The 19,740-nt window shown below is 53.0% G+C and overlaps 1 protein-coding gene across 1 annotated transcript; it reads right to left on the minus strand.

Annotated features, from left to right (window-relative positions):
* Window positions 1-219: 219 nt before the first annotated feature.
* LOC119978870 (cyclin-dependent kinase inhibitor 1-like) lies at window positions 220-10,255 on the minus strand. The gene is made up of 3 exons (XM_038820778.1): window positions 10,128-10,255; window positions 3,241-3,628; window positions 220-2,160 (listed from the first exon to the last, which is right to left on the minus strand). Exons 1-3 carry the CDS (start codon window positions 10,128-10,130, stop codon window positions 2,105-2,107), a joined length of 447 nt encoding a protein of 148 aa, XP_038676706.1. The 5' UTR covers window positions 10,131-10,255; the 3' UTR covers window positions 220-2,104.
* Window positions 10,256-19,740: the final 9,485 nt, after the last annotated feature.

The following is a 19,740-nucleotide window of genomic DNA, read 5'->3' on the forward strand; positions in this document are numbered from 1 at the left end:
CGGAATGCATCGACGCTGCTGTTGAGGTGACGGAGAATTGCAATTTGGCGTCAAATTGGTGCCTGCCACGATTTTGCCGACCGTTAATGGAGAATCCCACCTCAGAACTGCAAAGGGCAACCTAGGCTAGTGAGTGGGTCATCTCAGGGGGCCACAAGGGGTTGCTTACGAACCATGACCCCATGAATAGGATTAAATACATTTAATGCACGCTGTATATTTCATAACAAGTTATGCAAAATGTTTAATCATTCATATATTAATAGAACTATCAATTTCAAGTTGTAGAAACATAATAAATATTTATATTTTGGACACAGAGGGAGAGCACGGCTCTCACAGTCAATGTTGTGAGTAATCAGCACTTCACGTATCCTCGCCTTACATGTGAATCACTTCAGTCATATTGGTCGGAAAAAAAACTACGCAAATGGAATCTAACAGAACGTGACAACCCTGTGTGTAACACCAGTTTAAAAATGTCTTGTGGGCCACACAGTGCCTCTTTGGGCTATGGACCTGGTGCAGGAAGGTGGGATTAGAAAGGGCACCTGGGTGTCCTTGGGCTGTCATGGACAAGATGGGCAGAATGGCCCCCTTCTGTGCTGTAACCTTTCTATGATTCTATGGGCTGCAGGTTGCCCACCACTGGTCTGGGTTGCACTGCCCGAGAGGATGGTGGAAGCACTATTTACGGTGAATTGGATAAATACTTGAAGAAGTGAAACAAATTGAAGGAATGTCGGGGAAGTGCAGGGACTGATTCGATGGCTCTTTCAAAAAGCCAGCACAGGTGTGATGGCCAGAACGGCCTCCTTCTGTTCTGTATCAATCACTGATCCTATCAACTGCTGCTGGCACAAACCCAAAGCAAAGTTAATCAATAAAGATCCAACTTTTATACAGTGCATTCTATAACATTTACAGCTGTCACATGATCAACGATTAACCAGAATTTGCAATCCAACATGCTACAGAGATTAAAGGTCCAAAGCAGTGTTATCATTGATACCAGGAGTTTTTAACTCCAAGTTGTGCAATTTCAAACCTTTTTAAATGTATTAATATTTGAAATTTTCTTCTAATAAATATGCTGTGTTTACATTGTACACACTAAATACACATGGAGTACTCCTATATGTACAGCTGGGCAGAATCATCTGTGCTTATCTCGAGATCAGCAGCAACTACTATTTATCCTTTCTTTACAATCTCCCTCTCTCATTCTTCACACACTCCCTCTCTCCCATTCAGTCACACATTTCTTGTAGCTCGCTTCATCATGTGTCCTATTTCTCTCACTCATGCTCCCCATCTCGCTTATTCACTCACACATGCCCTCTCTCTTCCACCCTCACTCAATCCCTTTCTCCATAGTCCCTCTCTCAGACTCCCTCACACTCTCTCCCCATTCCCTCACACTCTCTCACCCCGCCATTCCCTCACACTCTCTTTCTCACTCCCCCCCCATTTTCCTTACTCTCTCACCATCCCCTCACAACACTCTTCTCTCTCACACATTCCCTCACTCTTTCACCACCACCACTCCTCCCCCCCCACCTGCTCCACCACACTGCCATTCCCAAATCCTATCTCTCCTTTCACACAATATGGAAATGACAGATGCCCATTATCTGCACTCCGATTGTATCCAGGAGTTACAAGTGCAGTGGCTCATTCTCCTGAAACCCTAGTCCCACATGGTCCAAGACACATGGAGTTCAGGCCAGCGAGAGTTAGCTTTGTCGGGACTTTGAAACAGTTCATCTCACGACACTACCCATTGACTGTTAATGGAATCTTGCTCCCAAGAGAATGTTTCCACAGGTCCTGGTTTCCACGGTTACAGAAGGCCCAGCAGCCTGGGCAAGAGTATGATAGGCCAAGGAGAGACCATGGTGATGCAATTCAGGGAGACAGGCCTTTCAGTCAGGTTAGATGCTGAAGAATTGATGGACTGTCCCAGTAACAGAACAAAGAGTCATAAATCTGCAGGGCAGACATCCGGCCACAGAGGCCCAGTGTTTCCCAGGGAACAATGGGGCGGTGGGGGGGGGAGGAAGCATGGCCGCAGTCCACTCAGTGGCATCATCTCAAGTCGTCATTACGGTTTGGGCTCAGAATCTAGGGACCTGAACCTTCTCTTCAGTACGTAGAAATCTACAGGCAGAAACAGAGAGGAATGGTTAGCAGCTAGTTACAACCGAACTGGGTAATACATTGCCTTATTAGGAGTCGAAAAATACATCAAATGGTTATCAGGGTGTGCGCAGGATTTCAGACTGGACTTGCTCAAGGAGCTTGCTGCCAATCAGCTGGCAGACACAAAATTATCGTACTCGCAGTTAGGAACACAAGCCCATAGTGGCTGTCAAGCCCCTCAGGCCCTGCTCTACCATTCCATTAGATCATGGTTGAGCTGCTCCAGACTGCTCCAACGTTACCTCTACCACATCAGCTCCCACCAACCCACTTCTCATAAGTTGCTGTCCTTGTGCAAGGGCACAGGTCCCATGGGTGAGACCCTGGTACTTCAGGAGAGAGGGAGGTGTCAGGTTAGACAATAATGACTATCCCAATCCGGAACAAAGACTGGTAATTCCACACAGCTTGCTCACCACAGAGCTGTTTCCTGGGAATGTGGCTGGAAACCGTCCAGTCACATCAGCTCCTGTTAACCTTATGACTTGGATTTAGAATCCAGAGGCCTGAAACTCCTCTTCAGGATGTCAACCCTGACAGAACCTGTAGATGCCTCTGGGACACAGGCACACAATAGGAGGTGCTGGGGTATAACTGACCCCTTGGCACAGGCTGACCTTTGACAAGTGACCTTTGCTCCAACGGGATTCAGTGCATCTACCCAGGGAGCCCCATCAGGTCCTTTAAACAGGTTGAAGGTACAGTATGCACAGTGGAATTGTTAACCAGGGAGAGGGGTTGGGGAACAACGGGAACAGCAGGAGGCCATTCAGCCGTCAAGCAATTAGGTCATGGCTGATCTATACCTCAACTCTATTTTCCATCTTTGCCCCAATTTTCTTCATACCCTAAGATCTATTGATTCCATGGTTTTGGGATCAATGAATTGGACCTGGAGTCCATATTACAGGTCTTGATTTCAAGAGTTAGGAAGAAGAACTTTTGGAGTGGTTTTGAGGTGGGTATTCAGCACAAGAGTGTCTGTGAGCTCCCCTCATGTGACCCATTCCCAATGGGGTTATGAGGAGTGACTCCTACCTGTGATAATGGCTTGTTTCCTCTTGCGGTTGTGAGGTTTGTGGTGTGGGTTTGGATCCTGCTGCGGAGACACTTTCCTCTCATCAGCCTCACCTCCCAGTGGATTCAGGAGCTCTCTTTGAGGAACCCCGTGCACCGAGGATCTGTAGAAATGTGGGACCTCCCGGCTTGGCACTGCCTCCCACTGGAAGGCCCCCTGCAAAGGTCGGTCCTCTTCAAAGTCAAAGGCCCAGCGGTTCCTGGCTGTGACCAGCCCGTTCCTCAACTCAGTCCGAAAGTCAGTATGTACCTGCTCCCGATTCACAGGGCCAAAGAGATTCCGACAAACCTTCCCAGGCTTCCTGACCATCATTTGCCACACTTCAATGGGAAGAGACTTTGCTTCATCCTGAACATCACAAGAACAAAAATTCATACACGTCACACACATTGACTGCAGGACCATTATATACCCAAAGTGCTGCTCTGCGCTGTTTGGCAAGCCAGTTCCCAGGGGTGCGCCAGACGGCTGGTATGTGCCGGGGGGAGGGGGAGGGGTTGAGTCAGCCTGCTAGCCTGTGCTGGGAGGGGGGGGGGGGGGGGAGAAGAGCCAGACTGTTGGTATGTGCCGGGGGGTGGGGAAGGGGGTGAGTTAGCTGGCTGGTCTGTGTTGGGAGGGGGGGGGGGAGAGAAGAGCCAGACTGCTGGTATGTGCCGGGGGGGGGGGAAGGGGGTGAGTTAGCTGGCTGGTCTGTGCTGGGAGGGGGGGGGGGAGAAGAGCCAGACTGCTGGTATGTGCCGGGGGTGGGGAAGGGGGTGAGTTAGCTGGCTGGTCTGTGCTGGGAGGGGGGGGGGAGAAGAGCCAGACTGCTGGTATGTGCCGGGGGGTGGGGAAGGGGGTGAGTTAGCTGGCTGGTCTGTGTTGGGAGGAGTGAGTCAGCCTGCTGGTCTGTGCTGGGAGGGGGGGGGGTAGAAGGGCCAGGCTGCTTATATGCGCCAGGGGGAGGGAGGGTGAGTCTGCCTGCTGGCCTGTGCTGGGGGGAGTGAGTCAACCTGCTGGGCTGTGCTGGGAGGAGGAGGGAGAAGAGCCAGGCTGCTGGTATGTACTTGGGGGGGGGGGGGGGGGGGGGGGGGGGGTAAATCAGCCTGTGCTGGGGGGGTGAGTCAGCCTGCTGGTCTTTGCTGAGGGAAGTGAGTTAGCCTGCTGGTCTGTGCTGGGAGGAGGAGGGGGGGAAGACGAGCCAGGCTGCTGGTATGTGCTGGGGAGGGGGGGGGGGAATCAGCCTGTGCTGGGGGGGGTGAGTCAGCCTGCTGGTCTGTGCTGTAGGAAGTGAGTTAGCCTGCTGGTCTGTGCTGGGAGGAGGGGGGGGGGGGGCAAGACGAGCCAGGCTGCTGGTATGTGCCAGGGGAAGGATGGGTGAGTTAGCCTGCTGGTCTGTGCTGGGGGAAGGGGGGGGGAGCCAGACTGCCAGTCTGCGCCGGGGGTGAGCCAGGAATGTCAGTTTCTTTTTGAATGACATAATGGAATATGGTCAGGACAAACACAGAGCAGGTGTGAAGAGCCCGGTTTGCATTCTGGAAAATACACCCGGGTAAAACGGACTGATTTTTGATTTTGGTGGTCAGTTTACATTGACAATTGATGAGGTGGCATTCGCAATCAAAGCTCACCAGCCGGCAGCCACACTAAACTCAAGGTTTCACTTTCAGCCAGGCAACAGCTGATGGGTGAATAGAAAGGAACTGAGAGAGCAAAAGAGAGAAACTGAAAATGGAACTGAGAGACAGAGAGAGAGATGCACAAACAGGCAGGCAGAGGAAAAGTGGAAAAATCCAAGAACTAGGAAATGAGATTGACAGAGGGAGAGAGTGAAAGAGAGACGTCCGATCGAGAGCAAGAGATGGTGACAGAGAGATAGATAAAGAGAAAAAGAGAGATGCACGCAAGGAGAGATACTCACACACAGACTAAATGAGAGAGATAATGGATGGGGTGCAGATGACATAATTGCCTTTGGTGACACCCAATGAAATGAGTTTGAGCAGAATGACAGGACAATGAGTCAGATCCACACCCTCCACCACCCTGTGTGTTGCTCAATATAACTCAATATGATCCAATCGGGTGGCTTGCAAGAGGAACGTTGCACTTCAGCATTGCTCGGCTTGGATTTGTAAAGAGTAGGTTTACAATACGGTTCACTTCCCCGGGACAGCAGAGGGAATGGCGAGTGTGCAATACACACTCCCTTCCCAACCCTATTCCAGCACTATCCCAATCCAGAACCCACCCCCTTCGCAGCCTCACTCTAACCGTATCTAGTTCTGTTCTCATTCCCAGGTGATAAATACCCAGATTTCTCAGTCAATAATGTGAGTATGAAGTCCACATTGAGTCCGCACAAAAAAAAACCCAACCCACTTCTTCACTGGACACTTCCTGACTTATTCTCTGCAACCATGTCACATGGAATGAACAAACCACAGCCCCAGGACCATGTCCAATTCTCCGAGAGTGTGACAGGTATAACCAGGAGAGAGACAACTGGAGTGAGAGGGGTAGGGAGCAGAGTGAGGGGGAGAGGGGGTAGGTGTGGGGTTGAGGGGACATGGAGGTAGGGGGGCAGGGGGTAGGTGTGGGGATTGGGGGGTGGGGAGGTAGGTGTAAGGGATGATGGGGAGAGGATTAGTGGGGGCATATGTGTGGGGCATGAGGGGGAGAGGGGCATTGGTGTGGGGCAAGAGGGGCATAGGTGTAGGACAAGACAGACATAGGCGTGGGGCATGAGCGGCATAGGCGTGGGGCATTAGGGGGAGAGAGGCATAGGTGTGGAGCATGAGGGGCATAGGTCTGGGGAATGAGGGGGAGAGGGGCAGAGGCATGGCGCATGAGGGGGAGATGGGTGGTGGGAGATAGGGTGGGGGAGAGAGTCAGTGGAGGACGGGGTAAGGGTCCTGAGGTTGTTGAGCAGTGGGTGACAGGTGCATACCCTCTGTTCTGTTATGGGGGAAGTGAGTCATGTCCAAGTTTGAGTTTTGCCTGGACATGTTTAGTGAGCTCAGGGACAGGAACAGACATGTCAGCACTGGACACCGGGCCCCAGGAATCCACTAACATACCGCACTCCCCCTCATGATAACAGTCAGGGCAACAAAAATTACCCAGAAGGATGGCGGGGGATGAGGGGGAGAGGGACGGTGGGGATGAGGGGGAGAGGGGCGGTGGGATGGGGCAATTGGGGATGGGGGAGAGAGGGGTGGCAGGGATGGGTGGGAGAGGGGTGATGGGGATGGGGGGGAGAGGGGCAGTGGGATAGCGGAGTGGGGGATGGGAGGAGAGGGGTGGTGGGGATGGGGGGAGAGGGATGGTGGGGATGGGGGGAGAGGGGTGGTGGGGATGGTGGGAGAGGGGTGGTAGGGATGGGGGGGAAGACAGTGGTGGGGATGGGGGAGAGGGGTGGTGGGGATGGGGGAGAGGGGTGGTGGGGATGGGGGAGAAAGAGGTGGTGGGGATGGGGGGAGAGGGGTGGTGGGGATGGGGGGAGAGGGGTGGAGGGGATGTGGGGGAGAGCGGTGGAGGGGTTGGGGGGAGAGGGGTGGTGGGGATGGGGGAGAGGGGTGGTGGGGATGGGGGGGAGAAGGGTGGTGGGGATGGGGGAGTGGGGGAGGGGTAGTGGGGATGGGGGGAGAGGGGTGGTGGGGATGGGAGGGAGAGGGGTGGTGGGGGTGGGGGAGGGGTAGTGGGGATGGGGGAGAGGGGTGGTGGGGTTGGGGGGGCGATGGGTGGTGGGGATGGGGGGAGAGGGGTGGTGGGGATGGGGGAGAGGGGTGGTGGGGAGAGGGGTGGTGGGGATGGGGGGGAGAGGGGTGGTGGGGATGGGAGGGGAGAGGGGCAGTGGGGTTGAGGGGGAGAGGGGCGGTGTGATGGGGCAATTGGGGATGGGGAGAGAGGGGTGGCAGGGATGGGTGGGAGGGGGTGATGGGGATGGGGGGGAGAGGGGCAGTGGGATAGGGGAGTGGGGATGGGAGGAGAGGGGTGGTGGGGATGGGGGGAGAGGGATGGTGGGGATGGGGGAGAGGGGTGGTGGGGATAGTGGGAGAGGAGTGGTGGGGATGGGGGGAGAGGGGTGGAGGGAGAGGGTTGGTGGGGATAGTGGGAGAGGGGTGGTGGGGATGGAGGGGAAAGGGGTGGTGGGGATGGGGAGGAGATGGGGGGTGGGGATGGGTGGTGTGGATGGGGGAGAGGGGTGGTGGGGAGAGGGTTGGTGGGGATGGGGGGGAGAGGGATGGGGGAGAGGGGCAGTGGGATGGGGGAGTGGGGTTTGAGGGTCAGTGGGGGACGGGGGTAAGGGTCCTGTGGTTGTTGAGCAGTGGGTGACAGGTGCATACCCTCTGTTCTGTGATGGGGGAAGTGAGTCATGTCCAAGTTTGGGTTTTGCCCGGACATGTTTAGTGAGCTCAGGGACAGGAACAGACATGTCAGCACTGGACACCGGGCCCCAGGAATCCACTAACATACCGCACTCCCCCTCATGATAACAGTCAGGGCAAAAAAATAACCTCCCCGCCCCCCACCCCCCCCCCCCCCCCCCCATGGTGGATGGTGGGGGCCATCCTTCTGGGTAATTTTTGTTGCCCTGACTGTTATCATGAGGGGGAGTGCGGTATGTTAGTGGATTCCTGGGGCCCGGTGTCCAGTGCTGACATGTCTGTTCCTGTCCCTGAGCTCACTAAACATGTCCAGGCAAAACTGGACCAATGATGGGCAGTCGGGATGAGGGGGAGAGGGGCGGTGGGATGGGGCAATGGGGGATGGGGGGAGAGGGGTGGCGGGGATGGGGGGGAGAGGGGTGGTGGGGATGGGGGGAGAGAGGGGCAGTGGGATGGGGGAGTGGGGGAGGGGTAGTGGGGATGGGGGAGAGGGGTAGTGGGGATGGGGGAGAGGGGTGGTGGGGATGGGGGAGAGGGGTGGTGGGGAAGGGGGGAGAGGGGTGCTGGGGATGTGGGGGAGAGGGGTGGTGGGGATGGGGGAGAGGGGTGGTGGGGATGGGGGGGAGAGGGATGGTGGGGATGGGGGGGAGAGGGGTGGTGGGGATGGGGGGGAGGGGGGGTGGGGGAGGTGGTGCGGATGGGGAGAGGGGCGGTGGGGAGGGAAGGGGAGAGGGGTGGTGGGGATGGTGGTAGAGGGGTGGTGGGGATGGGGGGGGGAGAGGGGCAGTGGGATGGGGGAGTGGGGTTTGAGGGTCAGTGGGGGACGGGGGTAAGGGTCCTGTGGTTGTTGAGCAGTGGGTGACAGGTGCATACCCTCTGTTCTGTTATGGGGGAAGTGAGTCATGTCCAAGTTTGGGTTTTGCCTGGACATGTTTAGTGAGCTCAGGGACAGGAACAGACATGTCAGCACTGGACAACGGGCCCCAGGAATCCACTAACATACCGCACTCCCCCTCATGATAACAGTCAGGGCAAAAAAATAACCTCCCCGCCCCCCCCCCCCCCCCAAACCCCGGCTACCTGGCCGAGCAACCAGTGAAACTCTGGTCCCCAGACTCCCTGCCGCCTCTCAGCCCTGTTAAAACTCAGAGTGCAGCTTTGTGCATCTCCCTGTGGAGCCCCACAGCCTCTTAATGGGAAAGGGCACAAGACAGCAACTCGGGCTGTGCTGGGGTCGGGCTGAGCTGGGATCGGGCTGAGCTGGGATGGGACTGAGCTGGGATCGGGCTGTGCTGGGGTCGGACTGTGCTGGGGTCGGGCTGAGCTGGGGTCTCACTGTGTTGGGGTCGGGCTGTGCTGGGGTCGGGCTGAGCTGGGATCGGGCTGAGCTGGGATGGGACTGAGCTGGGATCGGGCTGTGCTGGGGTCGGGCTGAGCTGGGGTCTCACTGTGTTGGGGTCGGGCTGTGCTGGGGTCGGGCTGAGCTGGGTTCGGGCTGAGCTGGAATGGGACTGAGCTGGGATCGGGCTGTGTTGGGGTCGGGCTGAGCTGGGGTCTCACTGTGTTGGGGTCGGGCTGTGCTGGGGTCGGGCTGAGCTGGGATGGGGCTGTGCTGGGATGGTGCTGTGCTGGGGTCGGGCTGTGCTGGGATGGGACTGAGCTGGGGTCGGGCTAAGCTGGGATGGGACTGAGCTGGGGTCGGGCTAAGCTGGGGTCGGGCTGAGCTGGGATGGGGCTGTGCTGGGATGGGACTGAGCTGGGATCGGGCTGTGCTGGGGTCGGGCTGTGCTGGGATGGGGCTGAGTTGGGATCGGGCTGAGCTGGGATGGGGCTGTGCTGGGGTCTGGCTGAGCTGGGGTCGGGCTGTGCTGGGATCGGGCTGAGCTGGGATGGGGCTGTGCTGGGGTCCGGCTGAGCTGGGATCGGGCTGTGCTGGGATCGGGCTGTGCTGGGGTCCGGCTGTGCTGGGGTCGGGCTAAGCTGGGGTTTCACTGTGCTGGATCGGCTGTGCTGAGGTCGGGCTGTGCTGGGATCGGGCTGTGCTGGGGTCGGGCTGTGCTGGGATCGGGCTGAGCTGGGGTCCGGCTGAGCTGGGATCGGGCTGTGCTGGGGGTCGGGCTGAGCTGGGATCGGGCTTTGCTGGGATCGGGATGTGCTGGGGTTTGGCTAAGCTGGGGTCGGGCTGTGCTGGGATCCGGCTGAGCTGGGATGGGGCTGAGCTGGGATCGGGCTGAGCTGGGGTCGGGCTGTGCTGGGTAGTCACTCGGTGTGTAAGTTTCGAAGATGTCTTGTCCCAGTCAGAAATGGAACTTGTTTGGGGGTCTAAAAACGTTGCCGATTTTGAAGCTGAAACTGTTATTTATAGAAGTTTAGTGAGTTAAAATATTTTCAGTTTGTTATAATCTATTTCCTATTCCTCTGTGTCTCGTCTCTGACACGAATTAACCCGTTTCTTTAACACCACTAAATATACTCACCATGTCAACATAGAAATGCCGGTACAAATCCCAATGCAGTCTGTGCCGAGTCAGGAGAAATCGCAATGGTGTGTGTGTGTGTAGAGCTGGGGTTGCTGCTTACTGACAGTATCAGCCTGGAGCCGGCGTCTGCAGAATGTTGCATAATACTACCGATCATATGATGTGTGAGCTCCGCCCAGTGACACAGAGGAAATAAACAGACAGAAATAAGCTGCAGCCGGGCTGGTCACCTCCCAGTCAACCCAGCCGCACCCAGTTCCAGTGAGCCGTCCTGAGGTTCAGTACCTGTTATGATCTCAGCCTGTTTACAGGGAACTTAACTCAATTACAAACCACAGAAAGTGCACCTTGTTTGGAGTGACTATAACATGTCACGAACAGCTGAAGAGATCCAGATATCTGGGGTGGGATTCTCCATGGGCGACGCGATTGAGCGGACATTAGCTTCCCACTGCGGTCGATTTGACGCCAAATCACGATTCTTCGGCACCTCAAAAACGGCTTCAATTCATTCACTCCACGCATACAGTCGGCACAGTTTACATGTCATTAGCGGGCCGACCCAGTACTCTCCATGGCCTCTGCGATTCTCCACCTCCGACGGGGCTGAGTTCTCTACGGCATGGTTCACTTGTGCTTTTAAAAATTGTGAGGGTTCGGATCCCGGCCCTGGGTCACTGTCCGTGTGGAGTTTGCACATTCTCCCCGTATCTGCGTGGGTTTCGCCCCCACAACCCAAAGATGTACAGGTTAGGTGAATTGGCCACGCTAAATTGCCCCTTAATTGGAAAAAATAATTGAGTACTCTAAATTTTTTTTAAAATTGTGAGACAGGCGTGGTGGCTGCTGAGGGAGAGAGGGTACGGGAGGTGTCCAACATCGCCATTGTTTGTTGACAGTTGTGCCGCTGGCTGGGGGGGAGTGGAGGGCTACTGCCAGGGCTGGGGGGAGTAGTGGAGGTGGCCAGGAGGTGAGCTGTGGGGTCGGGGTGGATGGACACGGAACACCATTGCCACAGCTGGCAAGGCATCCATGTAGCTGCGCACACTGCTAACAGCCCACCTGGAACCTGGTGACACGGGTCGTACAGGCATCTCCCCAGGGCACCCCTCTGGGTGCTCTCTGGCCTCAGACAACCCATCAGCTGTTTGGACATGCTCTAACACAACCAGTGCCATCTTTTTGGCTGGGATGTGTGTGTGTGTGGGGAGTGTAATGTGTATGTGCGGCTGTAGCTTGTCAGGCTCCTGATGTCGATCATGGACTCGGCGAATCCCACGCCATTTTTCAGTGGAACGGATAGTGTTCCACGCGACACCGGTGTTCGCCCCTTACAGTAGCGGAATCGGTCCAGCTGCAGCGCCGGTTTTTCTGTCGTAAAAGTCTACCGATTCTCCATTGGCGTCAACACTTAGTCTCAGAAACGGAGAATGCCGCCCCTGTATTCCCGGCGGGGATCCGTATATCTGTAAATCTCATGGGGATTGGTATATCTGTCATTCCAGGTAACAGTAATCCTTTTTTTATAAAACGTTATTTTATTACAAACATGTATCAAAGCAGGTTACAGCAAGTAAACATCCCGGGAACATACTTCCCAACAATCAACTATACAGTCTGTACAGAGTTTTACCATTTTTCATTCGTCCTCCCCCTATCACCCACCCTCCCTTCGACAAACAGCTCCTCCAACACGGCCACAAGCATCCCCCACCTTTTCTCAAACTCCCCTGCTGAGCCCCTACTGTATCTTCTCTAACCGCAGGAAGTCGTACAGGTCACCCAGCCATGCTGCTACCCCCGGTGGCGATGCCGACCGCCACGCCAGCAAAATTTGCTGCCGTGCAATCAGAGAGGCGAAGGCCAAGACATCGGCGTTCCTCCTCTCCATGAGCTCTGGCTTCTCTGAAACCCCAAATATCGCCAACAAAGGGTCCAGGGCCACCCCCTCCTCCACTATCCTGGCTAAGACCACGAACACTCCCGCCCAGAATCTTCCTAATTTTTCGCAACTCCAAAACATGTGCGCATGATTTGGTGGTCCCCGCTCACACCTCTCACACTCATCTGCTACCCCCTGAAAGAACCCACTCATTCTCGCCCGAGTCATGTGCACCACCTTAAACTGTATCAGACTCATACTTGCATAAGAAGGGGTCATGTTTACCCTTCGCAGTGCCTCACTCCATACTCCCCAATTGATCTCCCCCCCCAACTCCGCTTCCCATTTCTCCTTGATCTTCACCACCTGCTCACCTCCCTGCTCCCCCAGCCACTTATATATATCCCCAATTCTTCCCTCCCCTTCCACATTCGGAAGCAGCAGTCGCTCCAGCAGGGTGAATCCCGGCAACCTAGGGAACCCATCCAGACCTTTCGTGCAAAGTCCCTAACCTGCAGATACCTGAACTCACTCCCCCTCGGGAGCTCTACCCTCTCCCTTAGCTCATCCAGTCTGGCAAACCCTTCCTGCAAATACAAATCCCTCACCTTGACCAGCCCCACTTCCCTCCACCTCCTCTATACACTATCCTCAGCCTTGATACAAACCCATGATTCTCGCACAACGGCATTAGCATCGACATCCATTCCACCCTAAAATGCCTCCTCAGTTGATTCCATATCTTCACCGTGGACTACAACACTGGGCTCCCTGAATACCTACTCGGAGCCATTGGCAATGCTGGCGTCACCATAGCTCTCAAACTAGACCCCTTACAAGATTCCTCCTCCATCCTAACCCACTGTACTCCTTCTCCTTCCCACCACCGCTACACCTTATCCACATTCACCGCCCAATAATAATGAAGTTCGGCAACGCCAACCCCCCCTGCTGCCTCTGCCTCTGTAACAGGGTCCTCCCACCCTCGGCACCTTCCCCGCCCATATAAAGTCCGAGATGATCGTGTCCACTTTCCGAAAAACGGCCTTTGGTATATAGATCAGGAGAGCCTGAAAGATAAACAAGAACCTCGGCAGAATATTAATTTTCACCACTTGGACCCTCTCCGCCAATGTTACGTGCAGTGTATCCCACCTCTTAAGATCCTCCCTGGCTTCCTCCACCAGCTTTGTTAAGTTCCACTTATGGAACCACGTCCATTCCCTCGCTACCTGAATCTCCAAATACCCAAACCTATCCCTCACTACAGTAAATGGCATCCCCCTTGTTGCTCGTTCTGGGTGAGTGTGCTTTACACTCAATTTGGCTCTGTTTTATTCCTTAACTCTAGAGTCGCTAGGTATCATTAAGATACCGCCACAAGATTCCAGTTCAAGTTCAGACCAATAACTCAATACACCAGTTAGTAAGTTCAAACAAGACACGTTTATTATAATACTTATCTGGAATAAGGGAACTGTCGGATCAGGGAACAATGGCCTCTTGCTTTGTCCTGGATCCGCAGGCTTCCAGTTGGTGTGGACTAAAGGGGTCAGGAGTGTCTACTCTCGTAACGTGCGTTGTATGACACTTACTTGATGGCGGCTGCTGACCAGGCCTCTCCTTCTCACGGTTCTTCTGCTGCAAAGGTGTTCTGCTGGGAGGGCCGGCTGGTCAAGAAGAACAAATCAGTCCTGGGACCTGACTTTTATAGGTCCCAGGGGCTTCGCTTCCTTCTGGGCGGACCCTCTCTAAACCTGCAATCGATTGGGTCTCTTCCCAACCGATTGATTTGAATTTCCCCAATAACGGGCTGCTCCCCGATCACCGGGCGGTTCCTTACACCTCATTGGTGTCTTTTGTCTTAGACTCCACTGGCGCCGGAATGTCTGACCTTCCATAGAATGTTTCAATTGCAGTTAACTGTTGTGTCCATTGTGCCTGGGAATCACCGTGAATCGCTCACTTAATATGCGCAGCTCGTTAGTTACAATCTGGTTTCTGTAGCAGCCAGAATACACAGGGGATTCTGCAAACTGCTTGTTTCTTTGCCAATGTCCATTTTTTCCTGTAATCTTTGCGTTCTTCCATTTTGTGTGAGGAAGTGGCCAACCCAGGTGGCTACACCCTAAATTAGCCCGCTGTGCCAGCTCATTCACCGGGAATACCTCGCTTTTCCCGACATTCAGCTTGTACCCCAAGAATCCTCCAAACCTTCCCAGCAGGCCAATAATCCTTCCCATACTGTCCAACGGATCTGAAACATACAGCAAGAGGTCATCAGCATAGAGCGCCCTCTGTCTCCTCATAATTCCCCGCCACTCCGCCGACCGTCAGAGAGCCATTGCCAACGACTCTGGCCAGCACAAACAGTAACAGTGACATTGGGCATCCCTGCCTCGTACCTATGTGTAAGTCAAAGCTTTGTGAGCTCATATCATTCGTCCTCACCCTCGCTCTTGGCGCCACATACAGCAACCGCACCCATGCCACAAATTTCGGCCCAAACAAAACCTTCCCAAAACTTCGAACAAGTACCACCACTCCACCCGATCAAATGCCTTCTTCGTGTCCATAGGGACCACTACCTCTGGTACCAGAGCCCACGACAGATTCATCACCATATTCAACAGCCGTCTTATATTACTCGTGAGCTGCCTGCCCTTCATGAAGCTTGTTTGATCTTCTGCAACCAGCCCCGGACACAGTCCTCCATCCTCCCCACCAACAACTTAGCCAATATTTTTACATCCGTGTTCAATAGTGATATGGGTCCACCGGATCCTTCCCTTTTTTGGGGATTAGTGTGATTATTGCCTGTGTCATTGTCTCCGGCAACTCCCCCTTCTCCAGTGCTTCATTAAACGCTCCCAACAGATGTGATGTCAGGTCCGCCACAAATTCCTTATAAAATTCTGCCGGGTACCCATCTGGCCTGGGGCCTTCCCCGACTTCATACCCCTGATAATATTTAACACCTCCCTCAGCCCCAGGGTCTCCTCCAATGCCTGCCTCTTTGCTTCCTCCACCTGGGGAAATTCCAGTTTGTCCAGAAACCGCCTCATGTCCCCTTCCTCGCCCCCCAGATCCACCTCATAAAGTCCCTGGTAATACTCTCTAAACGCCTTGTTTATCTTCCCTGGCTCTGACACCACATCACCAGCCCCAGTCAATAGCTTCAATATTTCCCTGGACGCAGCCTGCCTCCGCCTTCTCCCCATACTCACATTGCAACCCTCTTGCCCTACGCAGTTTCTCTACTGCCCTCCCCGTTGTCAGCCTGGCAAACTGCCCCTGCAACCGTTTCCTCCTTGCCAATCCCTCCGCGGTGGGCACCCTCGAATATCCCCTTTCCACCTCCACTATCTCGCTCACTTGACAATTATTTTCCCCCCTCCTTTCCTTATTCGCACAAACCGTAAATTAAATAATTTCTCCCCGGACCTTCAGTCCAGGCAACCGCTTCTTCAGAAATGTCCTCGTCCTCGGAAAGTTCTTCTCAAACCTCATTTGCTGCTGTTCAGGCCACAGTGGAGCCCCAAGGGTGTCAAGGCACCGACATAACTGAGATGTCAACTCAGACTCCGAGATGGAAACCTAGGGAGCCTCCAATGAGGAGCTTTCCGAGCTGCAGCCTCCACAGCAACGTTCATGCCGGAAGCAGTGTTCAGCTTCAAGGTACACCGACCTAGCACCCCGGGTGCACGGCGCCCAGCCAGATGTCAAGTCAGTCTGACACCCTCCTTTGCCACGGTCTAAGGAGGATTTTTGAACTTTCAGGGGGAGGAACGTTATAACCCGCACGGGATGGGAATGATTAACTACCCCTTGGGCTTACAGAATACAAGCTCCCCCGATAAGGAGGCTGGGGACCTCTGACAATGTCTGGCTAAATAGAGTCAGCCGGTAAGGCACTGACTAGTGAAGACCCAGTAGCGAGCTCCTGGAGCTGTAGATAATAGCAGTTGTGAAATAAAGTAAATTATTGTTTCTACAAACTCTTCATGGCGTTGGAAAACAGACAGACACTGGCAAACTGAGACAGACATAGACAGACAAATACAGGCAGGCTGAGACAGACACAGACAGATACAGACAGGCACAGACAGACAGATGCAGGCAGACTGAGACAGATACAGACAGACAGATATGGAGAGAGACAGAGAGAGCCTGAGACAGACACAGACAGATACACACAAATGCAAACAGACACAGACAGACATTTGGAGACAGACACAGACAGACGGATTTGGCAGACTGAGACAGATACAGACAGACAGATACAGACAGGCTGAGACAGACAGATACACACAGACCTAGACAGACACAGACAGGCAGATATAGGCAGCCCGAGACAGACAGACAAACACATACAAACCTAGACAGACACAGACGGACAATTCTCGGCAGACTGAGACAACAGGTTAATATAGACACAGACAAGCTGACACAAGAGCGACAGACAGAGCCTGAGACAGACACAGACAGACAGACACACAGAGACTAAAGACAGTGGCACAGTAGTTAGCACTGCTGCCTCACAGGGGCCGGGAGCCGGGTTCAATTCCGATCTTGAGTGACTGTGTGGAATTTGCATGTTTTCCCTGTGTCTGTGTGGGTTTCCTCCGGGTGCTCCAGTTTCCTCCCACAGTCCAGAGGTGGGAGGGTAGGTGGGATTCCGGTGGGCATAGGGTGGGGTAGTGGGCCGAAGTAAGGTGCTCTTTCAGAGGGCCGGTGCAGGCTCGATGGACCAAATGGCCTTCTTCTGCACTGTAGGTTCAATGGTTCTAAGACAGTCACAAACAGACAGACACAGAAGACCAAGACAGACACAGACAGACAGATAGAGAGAGAGAGACAAAGAGAGCCTGAGCCAAACATGGACAGACAGATACAGTGAGAGCCTAAGACAGACACATACAAGCAGACTGAGACAGATAGATACAGACAGACAGATACAGGGACAGACAGACACAGACATATACAGAGAGACAGAGAGAGCCTGAGACAGCAAAACAGAGATAGAGACCGACAATAAGAGTCAACCTTCTCTGAACTGCTTCTAACAGATTTACATCCTTCCTTAAATAAGGAGACCAATGCTGTTCACAGTACTCCAGATGTGGTCTCACCAATTCGCTGTACAACTGAAACATAACCTCCCTACTTTTGTATTCAATTTGCATCGCAATGGACAATAATATTCTATCACTTCCCTAATTACTTGCTGTACCTATGTACCAGCCTTTTGTGATTCCTGCACAGGGACACCCAGATCCCTCTGTACCTCGGAGCTCGCCAAACTTTCATTGTTTAGATAATAAGTTTCTTTTTATTCTTCCTGCCAAAATGCTCACATTTTCCCACGTTATACTCCAATTACCAGGTCTTTGGCCACTCACGTGACTTATGCCCCTTTGTATCCTCCTTATGTCCTCTTCATAACTTACTCTCCTACCTATTTTTGTATAGAATGTATAGAACATGTATAGAATCCCGACAGTGCAGAGGAGGCCATTCAGCCCATCAAGTCTGCATTGACACTCCGAAAGAGCACCCTACCTAGACCCATACCCCTGCCCTCTCCCCGTAACCCCATCTAACCTTCAGACACTAAATGGCAATTTAGCATGGCCAGTCCACCCAACCTGCACTCTTTGGAATGTGGGAGGAAACCAGGGCACTCGGAGGAAACGGAGGATACGGGAAAAACGTGCAAACTCCACACAAACTCCACCAAAAGTCAGAATCGAACCTGGGAGCCCCGTGGTGCTGTGAGGCAGCAGTGCTAACCACTGTGCCGCATGCCAACAGCAAATTTAGCAACTATATCTTTGGCCCATTCATCAAGTCATTTACATAAATTAAAAAAGGTTGAGGCCTGTGGTATACCACTCGTTATATCCTGCCAACCAGAAAAAGACCCATTATGCCTCCTCTCTGTTTCCTGTTAGTCAGCCAATCTTCTATTCATGCCAATGTGTTACCCCCTGCACAATGAACATTTATTTTCCACAATAACCTTTGATGTGGCACCCTTCTGGAAATCTAAGTACAGCACATCTACTGGTTCCCATTTATCAAATATGACTCCTTCAATGAACTCCAATAAATTGATCAAACATGATTTTCCATTCAGGAAACCATGTTCACTCTGGTTGATTGCCTTGAATGTTTCCAAGTGTGTTGTTATAACATCTTTAATAATAGGTTCACTCAGGTTATAATTGTCCAACACATGTACATAATGTTTCGTTAGTATTTAGGGCTGAGTGAATTAGTTATTTAAGATTATATAAAGGACCTCAAGGGGGAGCGATGTGGTGATTGCCCCTTTAAGGGCAACACAGCAGAGTAAGGGTCACTGTGTGACCAATTGGGATTCAGAGTGGGGAATCACCCCATGGTGACAAGGACTTCTGGGCAGAACAATTCTTATTGATAAATATATTTTCTGTTCATTGATGAAGTCTGTGGAAGTGCAGCTTTATAGACAAGGGACAGACACAAATGATATTTTGTCTTTTTAAATTTTGTTTCCTTTGGATTTCTTTTGAATGAGAAACATGTGTTGTTCCAGAAGTTTCTAATTATTCCTTCCCCTACTATCTGTGGCTCTGTTTCACCCTTTTCTGTATAACTTCAGACAGCCGCACAAGCTAATCCCTTTCACACCAGAGACTTCCATCTCTTTTTCTTTATTTCCACAATGACCCACCCTCCCCCTCTCCCTTGGCTTCTCACCCATTTCATGTTAGCCCCCCCCCCCCCCACCCCCCCCCCCCCCCACCCCCCCCCCCCCCCCAACCCCCCCCCCCCCCCCCCCCCCTCCCGGTCTGCAACTCTCTAATGATTCCCTGGATAGGATACATATGTCATATTGACAACTCCCCATCGATCCCTGTGCATTTGGCTGATTCCTGAAACTTGCTCCATTTCCAATGTGTCCCCACAAACAGCCGAATAAATGCAACCTGGCCCAACTGCTGCCCCACCGGTCTGCTCTCAATCACCAGGAAAATTCTGGAAGGTTCATTCAAGCAGCATCCGCAATACCCTGCTCATTGATGCTCTGTTTGGGTTCCGCTAGGGCCACTTAGCTCCTGATTTCGTTACAGTCCTGGTTCAAACAAAGAGAAAAGAGCTGAACTGCAATGGTAAGGAGTAACTACCCTTGGCATCAAGGATGCACTTGACACCAAGGAGCCCCAGTGCAGTGGTTCTCAAACGAGGGTCCTCGGACCTCTGAGCTGTGTAACGATTTTTCAGGAGTTCCACACAACAATGAGTATATTCTTGCCGAGCAGGACCAGTTTTACATGTGGTCAATGTGGCGATTGCCCAGGAGGGATGGTCAATGATGGTATCAATGAGATGGTGTCCAGAGATGGTGTATTCTTTGGGGGTTGTATTTGAATTGATGGTTGCTAAGATATTCGCTGTACATTTTAAAAAGGTTAACTGAGTTCAGAGAACAAACATTGTTTTTTTTCAAAAATACTTTTAGATTTTCTGCTGCACCACACCTGTAGAGTGGGCTGTGAACGCCCCATAACCATAATCTATTAAAAGTTGTGGGTCAGGTGAACTCCATGATACACTTTGGGGTTCTCTAAACCCTGGTCCATGACAAAACAACAACACCTCCTCCACAATAGTCCTCAATACCGGGGCCCCGCAGGGCTGCGTACTTAGCCCCCTACTATACACCCTGTACACACACGACTG

The sequence above is a fragment of the Scyliorhinus canicula genome, chromosome 15 (assembly GCF_902713615.1).
Source record: "Scyliorhinus canicula chromosome 15, sScyCan1.1, whole genome shotgun sequence".
Classification (NCBI taxonomy): domain Eukaryota; kingdom Metazoa; phylum Chordata; class Chondrichthyes; order Carcharhiniformes; family Scyliorhinidae; genus Scyliorhinus; species Scyliorhinus canicula.